The sequence below is a fragment of the Fragaria vesca genome, linkage group LG2 (assembly GCF_000184155.1).
Source record: "Fragaria vesca subsp. vesca linkage group LG2, FraVesHawaii_1.0, whole genome shotgun sequence".
Taxonomy (NCBI): Eukaryota; Viridiplantae; Streptophyta; class Magnoliopsida; order Rosales; family Rosaceae; genus Fragaria; species Fragaria vesca.
In genome coordinates, this window is record NC_020492.1 from 15,322,335 (window position 1) to 15,340,017 (window position 17,683).

General features: G+C 38.8%; 2 protein-coding genes and 1 non-coding gene across 3 annotated transcripts; 1 reads left to right on the forward strand and 2 right to left on the reverse strand.

Annotated features, from left to right (window-relative positions):
• Positions 1 to 353: 353 nt before the first annotated feature.
• Positions 354 to 5,999, forward strand: LOC101313859. Its single transcript, XR_183975.1, has 2 exons — positions 354 to 603; positions 696 to 5,999. It is a non-coding gene; the product is annotated as an uncharacterized LOC101313859 (transcript).
• A 1,180-nt stretch (positions 6,000 to 7,179) lies between these two features.
• On the reverse strand, positions 7,180 to 8,187 carry LOC101297805. Its single transcript, XM_004292502.1, has one exon. It carries the CDS (start codon positions 8,185 to 8,187, stop codon positions 7,180 to 7,182), a length of 1,008 nt encoding a protein of 335 aa, XP_004292550.1.
• Positions 8,188 to 15,723: 7,536 nt separating this feature from the next.
• On the reverse strand, positions 15,724 to 16,798 carry LOC101298093 (casparian strip membrane protein 1-like). The gene is made up of 3 exons (XM_004292503.1): positions 16,438 to 16,798; positions 16,227 to 16,350; positions 15,724 to 15,939 (listed from the first exon to the last, which is right to left on the reverse strand). The coding sequence occupies exons 1-3, from the start codon at positions 16,749 to 16,751 to the stop codon at positions 15,724 to 15,726; spliced, it is 654 nt and encodes a 217-aa protein (XP_004292551.1). The 5' UTR covers positions 16,752 to 16,798.
• Positions 16,799 to 17,683: the final 885 nt, after the last annotated feature.

Here is a 17,683-nt window from a genome sequence, read left to right on the forward strand (position 1 = left end):
TCAACCCAGACCCAGAGTCAATCGAGACACAGGAACTAAAACCCTAAGTTGCTCCTTCTCGTCATCGACGTTGTTGACAAATTTGCTCTGGCAGACGACAAGTCCAACCTAGCAATATGTAATGATCTCAATTTTAATTAGGTTTATTTATCGAATTGCTTCAGTGTGTTTTCTTCTCTGACTAGGATTTTAATTTTGATTTTGATTATATTTTGGACTACCGATTATATTTTCAAATCAGATTTTCTTGAATAGTTGTTCTTTATTTAATTTTGGGTGAAAATATCTAATTAGGTCTAGGTTTATCCAGCCACCATCTAGAAGAATACACGTTGCTAGCTTCTCCTCCATTTATTCAATCATTATTCTCTCAGCCATTCACGTGTTCCTTATCGAATTCTCCAGAACAAACTCGTCGGTCTTTCTTCCTCTTCTCTCTTCTCTTCCTTTCTTCTGTTGTCTTCTTACCGTTTCTAAAAAGCTAGCATCCCTTCACTCACCCAAACGATCTTCCAAGAGATTTCTGTGAATCACGTTGTATAAGCCTCTAAGATGGAGTCTCTGAATTTCTCCATTAAAATAGACACAACCTTATTGCTGCAAGTGAGTTTTCTGATTTTCCATAACTATCATCCTTGATTAAACTACTTTCGTATTATTATGGGTTTGATTCGTATCTAAAACTCCTTTGATAGGTGGCTGGATAGCTATGGTAGATTGGATGTTTGTATTATGAGGCTTTTGCATAATTCCCCTTGGATTGCTTTGGAATAGCGTGATTGCTTGGATATATTTGGCTGCTGATTTCTATGATTTGAGGCAAGGAAAACAAACTTTTCTTTATAGCTTTGATTCTAGTTTGATATTTTTTTGGTATGATTGTGTTGGAATGTTGCCTTTGCGATTGTTCTTAATTGCAACTTGACAAGCTTTGTTCACTTGTCACTTTGTGAGTTATTGAGTTTCAATGCTTCTTTGGGACCTTGATCTCTTTTGTTGGTGATGATCTGCAGTTGTGGTTATTAATTGATTATGGGTAACAAAAACCCTTGTCTTGGATGTTCTAATTTTGACGATCCTTTGTGTTGACGGAATCCTTTGTAGTGTGTTCAAGTTCCATTATGTAATTGATTTAAAACAAAGTTCTCCTTCTTTCTACTGCCTACACCTTTGAACGTTATAGTCGAAATACTCGTTCTTTGTCGACAAGTACCAAGATCTGTTTTGCATCTTAAGTACATCCATCATACTTAATGATATCATGTCTGTTCTGATGTCCTTGTTCAAAAATCATGTAATGATATTTGCCTCATGTCCACCTAGCTATTGAAAATCTGATTCTTATCCCTGTTTGAAAGTACTTGGAAACAAGCTTCCATTCTTTGATTATTACCTCAATTCATCTGTGAGTTTATGAACTCAGGTTTCTCTACCTCATTGTCAACGTTCTAAAGGTACTTGTGTCTGCCCATTTGCTCTTTACATAAAGATCTGCTTTGTTCAAATTCACTTCTATTAAAAGAACAGAGGTTCATGTTATAGTATTATTTCTGGGTAGTATCATACTATATTCTGAAAAGGGATTTCAAGTTTGTTTCTGAAATCCTTGTTTGATCAGTTGGTTTGGAAAGTGAAACTTCCTGGAAAGAAACGATTAGATTTCAAATGTTCTGTTCGATTAGGCCCGGTGAATTGTTTGAGTAGGGATTGTGCCTCCCTTGGGTTATTTAACCCTAAACCTGATCAGGGTACCGCATGTGCGGGGTTTGCTCAGTGGTATAGCTGGGCGGTGGGCTCTAACCAAATCTTAAGGATTTGTTGAATTCGTGTGAAAGAAAGTTCTATGAGTATCATGGGTATTCCTATTGACACTTCTGTTGGTTCATGGTATTCTTATCTGTTAACTTTGTTGTCAAGTTACCCTCATGATCAGCCTTCTTCTACTTTGTTCATGTATATTGCTGATGCTTGTTATACTTGGTGAAGTTTGATATCTGCAATTCCAATGTTATCTTTGAGTCAAGTTCATTTATTCTACTACTGGACTTCTGATTTTCTCTTTTGCAAATGCAACAACGATTATTTGAGTTTAATCTCACTTCTTTGGTTATCTTATTTAATCTTCAAGCATGTTCCTGCTTTTCATGTTCCAAGTGCTTATTGAATTAGAGTCTTTGTTATAAAGATTATTTTGTCGTACCTACTAAGCTTGTGAAGCTCATTAATTCCCTATATTCATGTTGTGTTTTTAGGAAAGGAGTCCTTGAGTGGACAAGTTATTGATGTTTTGAAGCTTTCTTGAGCTAAAGTATTGGTATTGTTCTGTGATGGTGTTGGTTGTGCTTCACTTATGTCCGAGTGCTTATGTTCTCTTGGACTGCGTTGCGTTGTTACATTTGAATTGAGTATGTTATTGATGTTACCTTGTTCTAAAGGGTTAGAATTTCTATGTAGCTTTGAGGCAGCAATTTGGAAAAGGTTTTGGTACCAATGTGATGGATGGTTTTGAAATTCAACTATTGTATTGAGCAAAATGTAAAGCTTTATCTAGCCTTTCTCTTATCTGATTTTTACTGTTCATTTTGTATATTTGAAGGCAACAGAAATAAGTACTAAAGTTGTTTTGAAAAGTTTCTACATTTATTCTTGTTATTAAACTGTTTACAGATTCGTGGAAAGTAAAGGTGTGTTTTAGAATTTTGTATATCATATTTTGGAGTATTGTTCAGTTTTACATGTCCCTGGAAAATGAGAAGTTTGACTCTTGAGTTTAATCTAGCTAGTTGTTGCTAATTAACAGGATGATTTTTCCATTCAAAGTTTTAGTGACTATCTCCCGGTTCTTTATAAAAATTCTTCCTTCCAAAACTATATTTAAAAGGGGGAAAAAAAAAATTATATCCATCAATCCTTCTTTCAATTTAATCTATCACATCAGTCATACCCTAAGGTCGGGGTGTGACACAACATCACTTCTATCCTTCTTCAACCAATGATCAAGCACTAAATCAAATCAATCTGCACTGTCGATAAGTTGTGGCCTGGTTAGTTAAAGTGTTAATTAATAACTTCAAGGTCATAGGTTTAAATCTTATTGATATGTAGAGTATGTAAGTTATTTAGTAAAAATTTTTTTTTAAATAAATAAAAAATCAAACTGCATTGCAATATCAAGACACAGCTAAGGCTAATTTACCGCCGTCAGTATCCTAGGATATTTTGCAGTCTTCTATTATCCAATTTCTTGATCACAATAGTTTAATTAGCCTCAATATCATTTATATATCAAATGAAAAACAAATAAAAGAAATCCAACCTCATATCTAGCACCAACTTTTGGTGTCTTTCGTTTTGCTGCGGTTGCTCGTGAGATTTCAAAAACCATTCTTTGTCGTCTTCTTTAACATTGGTCCATACTAGATGAAATTAAATTCAAAAATTGATGTGCTAAAGAGGCATGTTTAACAACAACAACAAAATTGGTCTTACTAAAAACTATAATGTACGGGATATAGGAAAAAACAACATGTTGTAAATCAGAATAGCAAAGAAAGAATGCTCTTTATATGCCCTCTCCTTCGAGAGGTTTCTCGGCGGTGGCCAGTTCTGATTGGCAGTGGCTTTGTATCTTCGATTGAGAGAGGGACTTCTTCCTCTTTCTCTTGTCAAATTTGTAGGGGTGCTCGTTGGTCCTCCCTCTGTTCAAGTTTCGGTGATTTCCCTTCTCCTTCTGTTGGGAAGACGTACTGATGGCGGCGCCGACTCTTTCTTGGTGAACTGGATCTAGGGTTTCTTTGGATAGGATAGAATGCCAAATGTATGTGGCATATGAGGGTGTTGGAGTGCTTAATGGTGATTGGAAGTATGTCTTTTTGTTTGCTTTCAAGGTGAGAGTCGATGAGATTGATGCAACGGTGAGCGAGTCTTGTGTGGTGGTTCATAATGTGAACTACTCGACGGTGTTGTGGGACGGCAACGTAGGTATTGTTGCCGACGGTGAATGGAAACATGGAGATCCCTTTCTCCTTCCTCACATCGTCACCATTGATGCCAACGAGGTGCTAGGAGGGTGGCTTTACCTCCTTGGTTTGGCCGCTGAGGGTGGGTCTCACAATGGATTGGCAATGGCGGCGGCTCATGGGAGTGGTGTCGGCGGCGCTCTGCATGATGGCTGCTAGGGTTTCCTTCAAGGCCACATTTGGCTGGGCTTTGTTGGGTTTGGGTAGCTATTTTATTTTTTAATGTTATTTTTTTTTTAGGTTCATATCTTTTTTTGCGAAAAGATATTGTGCCTTGAGCAAGAGATCGCAAAGGAAATAAAGACTTGACCAAGGAGATAGCAAAGGAAATAGAGACTCGGTAGTCTCTTAATTGGGGCTTATATTTTATTAGCCGGGCTCTATAATTTTTTTGTTTTAGACGTCATATAAGAAAGTGGGTGTACTAGGAGATTACTAGTATAATTGTTTTTTTTTTTTTGTTGTTAGATTTGTAGTAGTTTCTACGGAACGGTTTCATCGGTTGACCTCATTGAAAGGGATCGTTTTTGTATTGCTTGCTAAGCTAATAAAGGATGACCTCTTTTGATAAAAAAAATAAAAATTGACCTTACTAAAAATGTCTCAGAAGACAATATTATATATGGAACAGCCGTGTAAGAGCTTAGGGTTTAGAAAATTTAATCCTCCATATCACGAACTAGAACTTTAGTCCTCCATGACCCCGTGAAGCTAATTCACAAGGTAGCCCATATACTTGCCAACTATGCTTTCCACTCAAATGAGATTCAAACATGGTATGCTAATATTGCTCCTGATTCTATAAGAGAATGTAATTACTAATTGTTTCAATAAAATCTATTTCAAAAAAAGAAAAAAGTCGATAAAATAGCACAGGTTATAGCAAACAATTTTACCTTCAAGCTAACTTGACTATACCCAATTACTATTATTTTTTTGGTCAATCTATACCCAATTTAATTTCGAGTAAATCACTAAGGTGGCGTTTGTTACACCGGACTAACAGGGATTGGACTAGCTTAGGTAAGAAAATAGTCCGAAACCCATGTTTGGAGGAACACGGGACTGAATTAAATGAGTATAGGTAGTCCCCGTGTCCCGTTTTAACCTTCTTACATAGTCACCCGAAAACTGGGCGGACTACATACCGCATCGTTGTTTAACGATTTCAACTCTCTGCGCTTCCTCCTCTTTGCTTCCTCTCTACTTCCTCACTGATTCGACTCTCTCTGCTCTCTCTTCTACTGGACAGGTACGATCTTCTCTCTCTCTCTCTCACACACGCATCTTGAAACTCTCTCTGGAAAAGATCGATTTGGAATGAGTAAAGATCGATTTCATAGAAAATTGGTTATGGGTTGTATGTATTTGATAGATTGATTAAAGATTCGGTGTGTAATGCGTTGAATCGATCAATTTCATGGCTGGGTGTTCTTGTTCAATTTTTACAGAAGATCGATTTCATTGGTGATATGTATCTGATAGATGATCATATTGAGTCGGTGTTTGGATATCTTGATCTGTTATAAACTGATTATGAATGGCTGGGTGTTCTTCTTCTCTGCATCGTTTTTTTTTTTTGCTGACTGTTCTTCTTCTTCATGGTTAGGTGTTCTTCTTCTTCAATTTTCTGGGTTATATGTATTGATAGATTGATTATGAATGGTTACAGTATAATAGCATAGATTGATGTGTAGACTTGTTTTATTGCTGTGTAGTTTTGTGGATGACTTTGTAGACTTGTTTTATTTGCTGTGTAGTTCTGTGGATGACTTTGGGAACTTGTTTTAGTTGCTGTGTAGTTTTGTTGCTGTTGTTCACTTGTTTTAGGCTGTGCATATGCTTCTGCACTATGCTTCTGCTTCTGCATATATAAGGTAACTAGAGGGTGAATAACATGACCTATTTGGCTTTATATTGTATATGAGTGTCCAAGTGATTTCAAATTTGGTTTTGGGGTTTATGACTTGAGCTTTTAAGTTTTTTTAGGAACTTTATTTGGTTGAGATAGCTTTCTGTGTAGCAAGGTATGCCAGTTCCTGTTGTTGGCCAGTTCCTGTTGAAGGATGATTTTCAAGTCTCATCAAGCACAACTTTCATAGGAAGAGCAAAAGAAGAAGCAGAACATGAGCCCTTGCATTTGAAGATAGAGACAATTTGTTGTTAATTCTGTATTTTGCAACATAGAAAGTAAGGTTATTTTGGTTGTCTATGAACAATTGTTTCAAATCCATTTGTTTCTTAAAAAATAAGGTAATAAGATGTTTTTGAGTCTATAAAATTTAGTCTCAGACATCATCAAAGACATCATCAAACATGGAATATCATTGTTTAGATTATTTTGCTCTTTAGTCCTGAGCTGCATCAAACATGGATCAGGTATTAGCTAGCATAAGTCAAGCATCAATAGTCCTGGACTGCTTAAGAAATTAGTCCTGGCTAAGACAGTCTTTCGTACCAAACATGCAGTAAAATGACATCCTAAAGCAATTCCACAAAGAGCGACTCTGAAATTGGCAGCGAGCGAGGGAGTCGAAGACTTTGACGTTCTCTACGTCGTTGTTGGGGCGGCGGTCTTCTGCGTCGTTGTTGGGGCGGTGGTCTTCTGCGTCGTTGTTGGGGCGGCGGTCTTTGGGGATTACCGTGTGGTGTCTGGGACGAAATCGAAGCTTCGGCGAGGCGCGGCAACCTTTGTGTAGCAGCGGTGATCGCATATCGTGTTTGGCTAGTGTCTGGTTTGGTGAAGCGAGCCCGATTGGCCAAGGCCGGTTGTTGGTTTAGAAGAGGTGATGTTGATGGTTGTGCGGTGCGGTCAAGGCCGCCCGCCAGAGTCAAAAAAAAAAACAATTGCACGAAGTCACCAAGTCTTCCTGTCTTGCCAACCCACGTTCTCCCAAGTCCCAACCGTATTTTACTTTACCTATACATGCAATTTCTCAAATTCAATATACATGTATTGTTTTTCTGGTGATGAAGCACAAATGAATGGAAGTCAGAGCTCCAACATCAAGTAGAAATATATTGGAAAACTAGTTTATGATTATGGCTATTCTTCACAGGTAATACATAAACCATATTCTAACATGTAAAACCCACTTAATAAAGATGGTAGGTACGTATTACAGCAACTTTGGGTCAAAGACTCGAAAATAGTACAAACTTAAACCTGCTCAAGCTGAACATCCTTAGACTTGAGAGGCACATAGTCTCCCAGATAAATAACCTCGAGGTGATCCGACAGAGCCGACTTGTCGATGATTTCATGGTGATACGATTTGCAGACGAAGTATAGCACCGTTTGGATGACGAGGGCAAACAGAATCAATTTAAACAGCAACAACAAACATAGAACACCAAAGCCAACCCTGCCCATCGTCCCAAACATCCCTCCACGCACAACCAACGCCTGAAACGCAAACTGAAGAACAGCAGCTAAAACATTGAGCTTGAAGAAGATGATCGTGGCCACCCACATGTTCCCTCTGAGTAGCTTCATGCTTTTGATCATGGCTTTGATCCCTCTCGTTTCTTCCAACACCGAGACGACGCTAGCCAGTTGCCAGATTATGGTCATGTACACGAACCCGATAACGTACAAGATCAGTAAAAAGAAACCGATAATGTCTCCGGCGTTGGATTGGCCGTTTCCGTTGAAAATTACAAAAAGAACTAGAACCACTATTGCCAATAGGTTGTAGAGGAAGAAAGCCAGGAAGGTGCACAAGAAGGTGATCATCACGCGCTTCCAGACCCTCGGGACGACTCTCATGATCTTCTGGAAAGTGATTTCCCGGGAAGTGTATACGCTTGCGATGGTGTACACGACGGCGGAGGTGGAGAGGAGGCCGAAGATGAGCATGGAAGTGAGGTAAGCAGCCTTGAAGAGCCAGTAGGTTGCCCATTCTTTGTTGATGACGTCGGATAATTTCTTCTGGCGGGAGGCGCTGTCTGCCCCTCTGGTTTCGTCTAAGACGAGTTCGCTGTGGAGGATCCTGGAGAGGAGGATGTTGGAGATTTCTATGTGAGCCAAGAAGATGAAGCTCAAAGGGAGGATCAAGGTCAAGGTGATTTGGCTGAAGATTTTTCTCCAGTTGTATATAATCTTGAAGGATTCTTTGTAGATGCCAATAATACCAAGGAACTGCAACTCATCTTGTTCTCTATCCATAGTGCTGCAGCTTCTTGTTGAATGGGTTTCCGATTCAGAGAAACAAGTATATATGAGAAGAGGATTGGACTTTATGATACAGAACTACCCTTAATTTTGCATGAAATATACTAGTAGTCCTTGTCAATATTGTGCATTGCTAAGAAAGAAAAAAAATGTTAGAATTAGAGAGACTAGCTGGTGGAAAGTCAATTACATATAGCTAGTCTCCGCCGTCTCCCACAAGTTTAGAAGAGTATATCTCATGTTCGATCAATACTTGGGCTCTAATATAAAGCTTGTCTTTTTTTTTCTCAAAATACTACCGGTCATATCTGGTTATAACCGAACTTAGTGATAATGGAAGAATCAGCATCCCTTCTCAAGCTTATTCATGACATTAGAGATATTAATGCAAGATCTTTCTCTTTCATTTGTTTTATGCATGTGTTTAGAGAAGCCAATTTTGTGATGGACGCTATTATTGCTCATGAAGGACACCAACTCCCGGATGGTCACGTTTAGAGTAGTAGATTTCCATGCTCGGCTACTAGAGCCTTGTTCTTTGATAATGTATATTCGGGTTGTCCGAGATGTTTCTCTTTGTAATCTTTACTTTTTATATCAAAAAACAAAAAAACAAACCAAACTTAGTGATAAACCAAAATAACATAAATGAGCACGAGATTATCTACAATAGAAGATAAGGACTCTCTTAGTCCCCATAGGATTAGATAATAATCTCTTTTATCAGATGCATCTCTTGTAACTGAGAATTGTATTTAGTTATTTATCTCTTGTAAATGTGATCTTTATCTTGTACACAACTGTTCAATATATAAACACACAATCGTCAGGCTGAATGATCAATCCTTGACATTGTCAAACTCCTTCATTCTCAAACTAATTAAGTCACAAGTCATTTTCAAAATCCATGACGAACCATGTATTATATATATTCAGGAATATATCTTAGGGAAGTATGTAAACGAAGAGTGTAATTCCATGCTCGGCTACTAGAGCTTTGTTCTTTGATAATGTAAACTCGGGTTGTACGAAATGTTTCTCTTTGCTACTAGAGTCTTACCATGTCTCCAAAATCTGAAAACTCCGTCATCTCTAACAGTGACTCCAACAACGAACTATCCTTTGTGGCTCGCTCAAATTCAGCACCTCTCAGTTCTTTCACTTAGCACGAGTATTTTTATCAATCATCTCATTTTGCATTCCACGGCCTTCTTTTTCTCCCTAGACACAATAGTTTGCAATACCAACTAATTAATTAAGTCACAAGTCATTTTCAAAATCCATGACTTGTATTATATATATTCAGGAATATATATATCTTAGGGAAGTATGTAAATGAAGAGTGTAATTTTAGATAAACCATATTTTTTGCATATATATATATATATATATATATATATAGCTCGCCTAGAGTTCACCTTAATTGACAATTTATGTCGCGTATACATAATCTAACAAGAATGTTTTAGAAATGATGTGGATATGTCATATAACAATATTATTTTAAATAATGCAATAAAGTGATTCACTGAGCATTGTTGGAAGGAAAAATGTTTTAGTACATGAAGAAGAACTAAATTTGATTTTTTTTTTTTTAAACAAAATTCTTGTTGAAATTCCATTTTAACAAAATTATACTTCATAAAAAAAATTAGCACAATTGTTCATCTAGAATTTCAAGCATCTGCTAGTCTTGCCATTGGCCACATTTTTGTTTAATCCTAAACTTGGAAAAAGTTGGTGTGGAATTAACATGCATTAAGATAAAGTTTCTAAACTTTTAACCTTTAATCCAATTCATTACATATTAAATCCTAGTCTTAGCCTTCTCACCTAAACCATAACCCACGAACTTGATTAGGAAAATCACTGGAGTAGTTAACCCTAACCCACCAGTCCACCACAGACTTTGGTTATTTTTTCCATCTTAATGAATACATTCTCATATTTAACTAAAAGATTGATATTCATACGTTTTGCTTATAGAAGCAAATGGCATACTTGGAGTTCAAGGCAATTATAAGTGCATTTCTGAAAGAAGGTCTGCATAGAACAATGTCGTTCACGCCAAGGCGAAGGAATTGGTTATGTAACCATAAGCACAAGAAACTTTTAATATTATAATCCCGGCTCCATTTCGCTGGTCACTTTGCCAAATTCTAAGGGCTAGCTGATGATATTATTTTTAGGTTGTAATTCCGAAAGCAAATAATAGTTTTGATTTATGCAAATGTTTTAGCTATTGTTTTGTACCAAACAAGAGGATCATATCCGGAGATAACAAGGTTACTAGTTCAGTTTATTTGATTGAACGAGCATGCTTGTTTAACTTTAATCCTCAATCTGTCTTTGTCCTCTAAACTATAATAACCGTACAGCAAATTCTTTCCAGAATAAAAACAGAAGATGGCTGGTCTTTATCCACACCAGAGGACAACAATTTCAATGATTCACAATAGAAGTTATCAGCAACACTGCACAATAGAGTTTAGCTACTAAACTTGTATGCTCTAGTCTAGTATATCCACTTCTAACAAACCAGGACAAGTGTAAGATATCAAAAAATGAAATTAGTACATGCAAACTAGTATAAACGTCCTAGAAAAATTCAGCTGTAAAACAGCTCCAAGTAGGAAATGCGTATAAGGTCATATATGATCTATAAACAAAAGCATAAGCGAGAGGCACAAATAGGAAATTAACAATGTGTAAGTAGATCATATATGAAATTAGTTTTGGTAAACGAACTATATATATATTATATATATACAGTCGGGATCCGGAGAGGACATCCGTGCTGGGGTTAAAGTGCGGACGTCTCTCCGTTCTCCACCAGATGGCTCCGACGACGGCATGCCTCCATCCTAGCAGACTCTAGCAGCGTCTCCGATCACTTTCTCTCCCCGGCGAGTCCGCTTGTAATACCCCGGAAATTTGATATTAGTTTCTTTTTTTTATTTGAGAATTTTTGAGTTAGAAGTTAGTGTGTTTTTGAAGTTCGAAGGAAGAACAGAAGTGTTCGGTCGCAAAAATTACCTGAAAGGGTTCCGTTTTTCTTTGACGGTCATAGAGTTGACTTTCTAATCCGTTGGGTTTCTCAAAAAACTTCCTTCACGAAAGTTGTAGAGCACGACGATACGAGTTCGTAGACACGTGGCACGCATAAAAATGACTTTGTATGAGAAAGTTATGGTCAGCGGAAGTTGTGGCTTTTCGGGATTATTTAGGTTAAATAGGAAATTTTCATTTTGGGTCCTCATTTTTTCAGAATCACATTTCTTCTCCTTCTCTCTTCCCGACCCCGAGAGAGTCCAAAGTCTCCAACCGACCCGACCCGGTTTTTCTGGCCAACTCCGGCGGACTCAGACGGCGGCACCGGTCAGATTCTCTTTCTCTCCTCGGCGCAATCTTCCCTGTGTTGGTGGGTGAGGACGACTCGAGCTGAGCTGTGCAAGCCGAGCGCCACAGTGAGGGCTGGCCACCCGGTTTGTAAACCGATCGGATTCTCACCTCCGGCGACGGCGACGAGGCTTGAAACCGGTCGGGATAGGAGGTGTTGGGCGCCCTGGTTCGACTCATGGTGGTCTTGAAGCTCGACTCACGACGTAGAGTTACGGTGGGTGGATTCTAACTTTCCGGCTAGTTTTCCAGCGTGCTCCGACCGATTTGGCGGTTACTCTAGGTATGAAAATTGCTCCCCTTGCCTTGTTGTTCATGTTGGGTATAGTGGGTGTGCTTTTGTTGCAAGGTTGTTCGGTGACGCTTGGGGCCCACTCGCTGCCGTCGATGGTGGCGCGTGGCGGCGCGTTCGGGAGGGGATTAGGAGGTCTGTAGTCTATGTTAGGTTGTGCTCGTCGATACGAGCACGTGAGCATGTTGAGTGTAGTTTTCAGAGTTGTTTGAGCATGTTAGGGTTTTGTGAAGTTCTTAGGGGGCGCGTGGGGCCCACACGCCGCTGCCCGTAGCGGCACGTCTGAAAGTGTTAGTGTTGTTGGTTGTCATGTTGAGCTTATGAAAACAAGTGTAAAAGTAGTATTTGTCAGTTACTAAGGTTAACGTTTTTGTTAATAGGGTGACTTGTGGAGTTTAGTGTTGAGCTAGATGCTTGTGTTTGTGTGAAGATGCAGCGGGAGTAAAGGTGAGTTAAGGTCCACTTTGTGATCTATTTATTTTGATGATGATTGTGATGATGATTATGATGATGATTGTGATGTTGAGTTTAATGATGATTATGATTGTGATTTTGATGATGATTATGATAATGATTTTGATAATTATTATGATGATGATGTTGATGATAATGATTTTGATGATTATGATATTATTATATTGTGAGTAAATCTCACATGGATTCGTAAAGGAACCGAGTTTACTTTATAGTTTATTATTGTTAATTGTGAAGTTGTCCTTGAAGGAAAATGATTTTGTTTTTAAGTATAAATGAGCTTGATCGTCAACGGCTCATGGTAAGTGAAAACAAGTTTTCTGTTAATAATAATCTTTCAAAATGACTTCTGATCATGAGCAATAATTAGAGTTGATAGATTATTCTAGTGGGAATATCTATGTTTGTCTATATAAATATATCTATGTGGAAGGATATAATTTATGATGTGCTCTTTGTGTTGTTGATGATGATATTTTTATATTGTGAAAGGTTGTTTAAATAGTCAAACCGGGTTCCAAGCCTTTAATCGAGTGATTGGTTACGGTTATGATGATATTATTATTTTATGATTTGATAAGTGTTATGATAGGAGAGTAATTGAATGTGTGCATTAGTTGTGGATGTGTGTGCCTTAGTGGTGATCGTGTGCATTAGTTGTGGATGTGTGTGCCTTAGCGGTGATTGTGTGCATTAGATTAGGAGCCTTCGTGGTGGACCGGGAACCAAACCTTGGCCGGGTGATTGGTTACGGTCAGTATAAAGCTCTAGTCTGTCAATACTTCATGGGAGATGACTATGTGTTGACTGACTCATGAGTACGTGTTTGTCTAGTTACTTATGGGGGATGACTTTGCGTTGATGAACTCATAAGTAAGGGTTGTGAAATGATTGTGTGATGTTCTTATATGTTGTAATTTAAATTTTTTGCTTTGAGTATCTCCTGAACTATGCTTTTCCGCACGAATTTACAGTTTTTATTCATATGTGATGTTGGGTTAAGTCTTTTATTGTAGATTTACTCATACGAGCTATTAAAGCTTACCGGGTTTGTTGTTTACAACCCGGTGCACTATTTCATGGTGTAGAGGTTGATTTTGCAGGTCAGGATTAGCAGAGTTGAGGCTGCGACAGTTAGGCTTGTTCCTTGTTCCTTGTGTTTACTTTCTAGATTTTTGTGAGCATTGAGAGAGGTTTTACCTTGTTCAAATTATTCTTTCACAAGTTGTAAAACTAAAGTGTTGTAAAGTTTGTTTTTCTTTTTAGTTATCATGCCTTGAATTTGGAATTTTTATTTATCCAAAATTTGGGGTGTGACACCGCCGAATTCCAGTTTTTCGGCGAGATCACCCAAAACCTCAAACAATATCGATCTTGCCGGAAAACAGGAATTCGGCGGACTCGCCAGGGGGGGAAAGTGATCGGGGACGCTGCTGGAGTCCGCTAGGCGGTGGAGCCGGGCCGTCGTCGGAGCCGGACGGTGGAGAACAGAGGGACGTCCGAACTTTAAGGGCGTGCGGACGTCCTCTTTAGATCCTCTCCGTATATATATGGCGGACGTCCGCATGCCCTTTAAGTGCGGACGTCCGCATGCCCTTTAAGTGCGGACGTCCCTTCGTTTTCCACCGTACGGCTCCGACGACGGTGCACCTTCACCCTAGCGGCCTCCAACAGCGTCCCCGATCACTTTCCCTCCTCGACAAGTCTGTCGAATTCCAGTTTTTCGGCGAGATCGATTTTGTTTGAAGTTTTGGGTGATCTCACCGGAAAACTGGAATTCAGCGTACTCGTCGGGGAGGGAAAGTGCAGACGTCCCTCCGTTCTCCACCGTACGGCTCCGACGACGGCGCGCCTTCACCCTAGTGGCCTCTAGCAGCGTCCCCGTTCACTTTCCCTCCCTGGCGAGTCCGCTGAATTTCACTTTTCCGGCGAGATCAATTTAGTTTGAAGTTTTGAGTGATCTCGCCGGAAAACTAGAATTCGGCGTACTCGTCGGGGAGGGAAAGTGATCGGGGACGCTGTTAGAGGCCGCTGGGTGGAGGCGCGCTGCTGTCGGAGCCGTCCGGTGGAGATCGAACGGAGGGACATCCGCACTTTAAGGGCTGTGCGGACGTCCTCTTTGGAACCGCTCCGTGTGTGTGTGTGTATATATATATATATATATATATTATATATAAGAATATGCTAAACAGCAACATTGATTTGTGAATTGTGATAGCTAGCTATGCACATCAGAACGTACGCAGGGTATAATTAGGACAGGTAGCCAAGAGAGCAACTCAGCAAAACATGTTGAAGGCATTGATAAAGATATGCATTATTAAAACGCAACTGCACCACAACAATTTATACCCTGTATGTTTCTCGTTGAATTCAAACAGTTTATACCAATCAAGCAGTCGCTGTATAAACTGAAGGTAAATTTGCACAAGTTTGGCGTGGTGGTCTACTGGTCTTAGCGCTTGATCTGTAAGGGTGAATAGGGTTCGATATATGCTTGATGAAAAACCAAAGGATGTTAATGTACAATAAGTTGCAGAGATGTTTTTGGTGAAAATAAAATAGTAGAGACTGAAATGATTTTTTCTCTCTTGAATTAATATGAATAATTGCTAATAGATATAAGAGACGCGAACTCTCAATCTTAGCTAGGCAGAATTGTTAGAGATGCAATGCCATGTTAATGAATCATGTGGTTCTAGTGAACTGTTTGTATTATCTTTTATTTTTGGCACCTTTTGTTTTAATGGGATGGTAGAAATTAACTTGTCTGACTATTCGATCAGCTAAGCTACCGGGGTTGTCAAAACAGAGACGAATGTATAATTTGTAATTCCAAATCTACAAATGTTACATACTCTTTCGACTTTGTCGACCTTAGAATTTGCTGTGATCACAACTGCCGAAGTAGGATAGTCTTGCACACTTGCTCAGAAGTTGCACCTAATTGTGTAATATATGAATGTTACGTACATACATAAGTTTGAATCATAATACTATTAAGCAGTATCCATTCAAAACATTTGAGAATTTGTGAGTATGATCACACTCACACTCACAAACTCAAATTGGTTGTTAGGGTCATACAAACTCACAAACTTAATATACGGAGAACTTCATGCAGAACTAGTATTGTTCACTTCCATTTGCCATTTCATACACTGACATATAGTTAAGAAAAGATTAAATCATTTTTAAATGCTCATATTTCGAACGAAATCCATTAAGTTGATGGATCGCCATACAATCAATTGCCTATATGCTCTCCCAAACACTAAAACAACAATTTTAACAAACATCCAAAAGCAACAGCATCGATCTCGATGGTCCACTTAACCATAACAAGCTCCATGCCATAATATATCTTAAGCTCTTCGGAGGGCAATTGCAGACAGCGGAATCAACACAGTGAAGATAACAACTGCAACGAATGCTGAAACCACAGCCCCACTGGACTGCCGGCAGAAATCACCAAACTGTTGGCAGATAGCCAGCCAATTTGCATCGGAGTTCCCATTGTGAGCCAAGTAAACTATGGCAGCGGCAGCGGACGCCGCAGAAGTGTTCAGAGTAACCGCCAACTACCAAAATGAAGAACTTCTGTGTTAATACATATGAGATACTTGACCATATATAGAAAACAAATATGTTGTTGGCAAAAAGTATAGAAATAAATCATCATTTGTACCACAGCGTTTGCGATCATATATCTCGAGAAGAAGATAGCATTCATAGCACATTTGTGATTTGTATATTGGTATATCGCACTTAACATTTGAGTTTGTGATCATGGATCCTTAAAGGATTACTTTATATTGATTGAAATGCTGAGACACTAATTAACAGATCAGGAAAAGAATTAGCTTACAGTGTCGAAAATAAGCAAGAGGAGCCTCGGAGCAACTAGTAGGGGACGAACAATGGTTACTATGGAGAAGGGCAGAGAGAGGACCAGGTAGCCACTCACTATGGCCATTGCTATCACGAAAAACCTGCAAATTTGTATAGTTTAGATCATATTAAGGAAGCACGGGTACGTACCATGTCAATTGATGATTAAGAAGCAAACATGCACGTACGTAAAAGTGGGCAAATCGTCATAACCGGCTGAAAACTGGAAGAACTGTGTGAAGAAAGGAAGAGTCTGTTCGCTGGAAGCCATGGCGACGGTGGCGCCAAGAGCAGCTGCCGTAGCGCCAAGCCTTAATATGAAGTCGAGCACCGCAACCCCCTTCTTCACTCCAGCTCCTTTGTCATGATCATGCTTGGGATCAGAAGCTAGCACCCTCATCACCTGATATGCTTCTCCTTTGGCAGCAGCCTGCTTACTTCTCGATGATGATGACTCTGGCTGAATGTTGATTGCGGTCGAATCACTTCTCGATCTATTCATCTTGGTTGAGTCACTTAACTAAATTACACTAAGAGCTGAAGATAGAAGCTAAAAGGGATAAGGAAACGAGAAGCTAATTCTGATTGAACCTGGTGATAGGTTGGGCTTTATATATGGAGGAAGTAGTAACTAAGAAGTATAAAAAAGGTTTATAGTTTATTAAAAAGGGAATTAGGGAAGTCGTTGCTAACTTTCTCCATGAACTAGTGGAGAACTGTGATATAATCATTACACATATGTGAAGTGGTTACACATAATCATTACACATATGTCTAAGTGTATTCTCTTCTTCTGTTGACAATGATATCAATTTCAAACCAAAAAGTATTGCTAGCTCTTTAACTAATTTCATTGCTGCAGGTGATCGGCTTTCGATAAGTCAACAGGTCATGAGTGAGACGGATGAAACTAATCATGGTGTGATTAGAATATTGTTACATTAACTAAACAATACATAATCTGTTGTTTTTTCTAGCCATATGCTTTTAGGCAAAGACTAAAATTTCTGTTTTGAGGAAATTTCGACGGTCCAAAAAAAGGATATTTTGATGAAAATATTGAAAAAGTATTGATATTGTTAAAGTTTCAAAAAAAATGATCGAAATATAGTTACCGTATTAATACATTTGCATGTAGAAATCTGTCGTATATCCATCTTGGCAGAGATGGTTGAGGCGTTCCCCTTCCTCCTTGGGGACCAAGGTTCGATTCACCTCACCAAATCCTTTTTGTATTATTCGAAATTGGGTCTACTTTGGCCCACTTTGTCCCAATTTATCAAGTATTTTGCGAGAAATTCAAAAATTTCGTTAAGTATCGCGAAATTTCGAAAATCTCGTATCACAATTGAATATCAACCCATGAAAAAAACGAAAATATCACCGAAATATTGGCGATAAATTCGATTTTTAAGACCTTGCTTTTAGGTATAC